At 43.9% G+C, this 1,611-nt stretch overlaps 1 protein-coding gene across 1 annotated transcript in view; it reads right to left on the bottom strand.

The window, feature by feature from the left end:
• Positions 1-42: 42 nt before the first annotated feature.
• Positions 43-1,611, bottom strand: part of LOC101864460 — a gene marked incomplete at its 5' end in the record, with an annotated part of 16,315 nt that continues 14,746 nt past the window's right edge. The window contains 2 exon segments of the mRNA XM_013082250.2: positions 43-270; positions 1,004-1,467. Of these exon segments, the coding sequence (XP_012937704.1) occupies positions 169-270; positions 1,004-1,467 (566 nt within the window).

Genomic DNA, 1,611 nt, shown 5'->3' with positions numbered 1-1,611 from the left:
CTCTCTCTCTCACACACACACACACACACACACACACACACATACACACACACACACACACACACACATTTGAAGAGGTTAAGCTGAGGGCCTTCTCAAAACTGTGCTTCTCGAAGACTGTTTAGGTCAATTTCTGTATTCCAAGAGTTGTCTGTTCGAGGGGTTGTTTCACAGCTCTGTCTCCGTGATGTGGTCTGTCAGCTGATCCACAATAGATGCTGTGCTGGGCGGGGCTTCATTCAGCCAGCATGTGCGGATCAACTCCAGGATCTGTGGATAGGAAACAGAGTTATGAGTTAAATGCTTGTGCGTATTTTGTGAGAACTGTGAACACTACAAGGAAAATACTGTAAGGAATTGTAACATTCGTATTTGTGCATACACTTTGTCTTCTCGACCATTGTTGTGAAATAAGAGATTTTACTCCGTTACCTGGCTACAAATACAATGTACTCGTCCTGTTTACTATACGAAAAAGGAAGAGAAACAAAGCAAAACAAAAACACCACTAAACACACACACTATTACTGAGGTGTCAGACTGTTTTCCACACGAAACATGTGCAAAAACACATGTACTCTGTGACATGTAACTGTTAAACTGGACACAATACATAATACGGTCAAAATGTCGTGAACAAAACTGAATGTAGGTCGCACTTCTATACCAACTATTCGTTTCTTGTGTCCGTCTCTCAATCGTCATTATCATGAAGGTGACTTCCCTTTTTTTTAAAAAAAGGAATGAAGTTACGTTACGCAATTTCGAAAATGGACACTATTAAGCACAGTTTGGCTATTCCACATTTTGCCAAAGTTCTAATTTTGTTATCAGAATCACCACTGAGTCATGTCTTTTCAACTGACAAAATGTCGATTTTTCTGTGCTACTGTTATCATTCAGATTAGTATACTTGGTACCACATTTTAACTATTAATGTATTGCTGTACATAAAATGCAGGGTAAATTTTCTAAAGCTGATGAGTGCTTAAATTCACCTGACCTGATTTCCAATAATGCCAATGCTGCCTGTGTGCTGGAGCCTCGTTTTGAGCTGGTCAAAAGAATGAGCCGAGGCTGGAATGAGCTCTCCCATGTTGATGAGATGGACACGAGAGCTGATGCTGTGGCAATACCGGATGTGACGTCCATCCATCCCAGACAACAGGCCAACCATATCCGGAGGTACCGCCGCCTCAGAGGAGATACCCCCACTGGGCAGCATCGCAACTTCTCGGATGGCGGCCTCGTCTAGCTCAAGACACCCCGGTTCCACACCTGAGTGGGACAAGTTGAGGTCGTGCGGGGCGTTGTGGGAAAAGATGCGGTCTATGATAAGTTCTGGGTTGCCGAACTGGCCGTCGTCTGTGGCCGAGCCGTGTCGGGAAAGGACAGCTTGGAGAGCCTTTACGGACAGTTCGGACTCCGGCCTGTTGAGGAAAGCTTTTGTCTCCTCCGAGTAGTTGCCTGTGTGAGACGTATACAAGCGTGAGGGTTAATTAACGTATGACATGAGCTGTCTGGGCGTGTGTTTTCTTTCTTTAAGAAATAATAATGTTGATGATGATGATGATGATGATGATGATGATGATGATGATGATGATGATGATG

Source organism: Aplysia californica, unplaced genomic scaffold, assembly GCF_000002075.1.
Source record: "Aplysia californica isolate F4 #8 unplaced genomic scaffold, AplCal3.0 scaffold00165, whole genome shotgun sequence".
NCBI classification, from domain to species: domain Eukaryota; kingdom Metazoa; phylum Mollusca; class Gastropoda; order Aplysiida; family Aplysiidae; genus Aplysia; species Aplysia californica.
The sequence above is the reverse complement of the archived record's forward strand: the minus strand, read 5'-3'. Positions and strand labels throughout refer to the sequence as shown.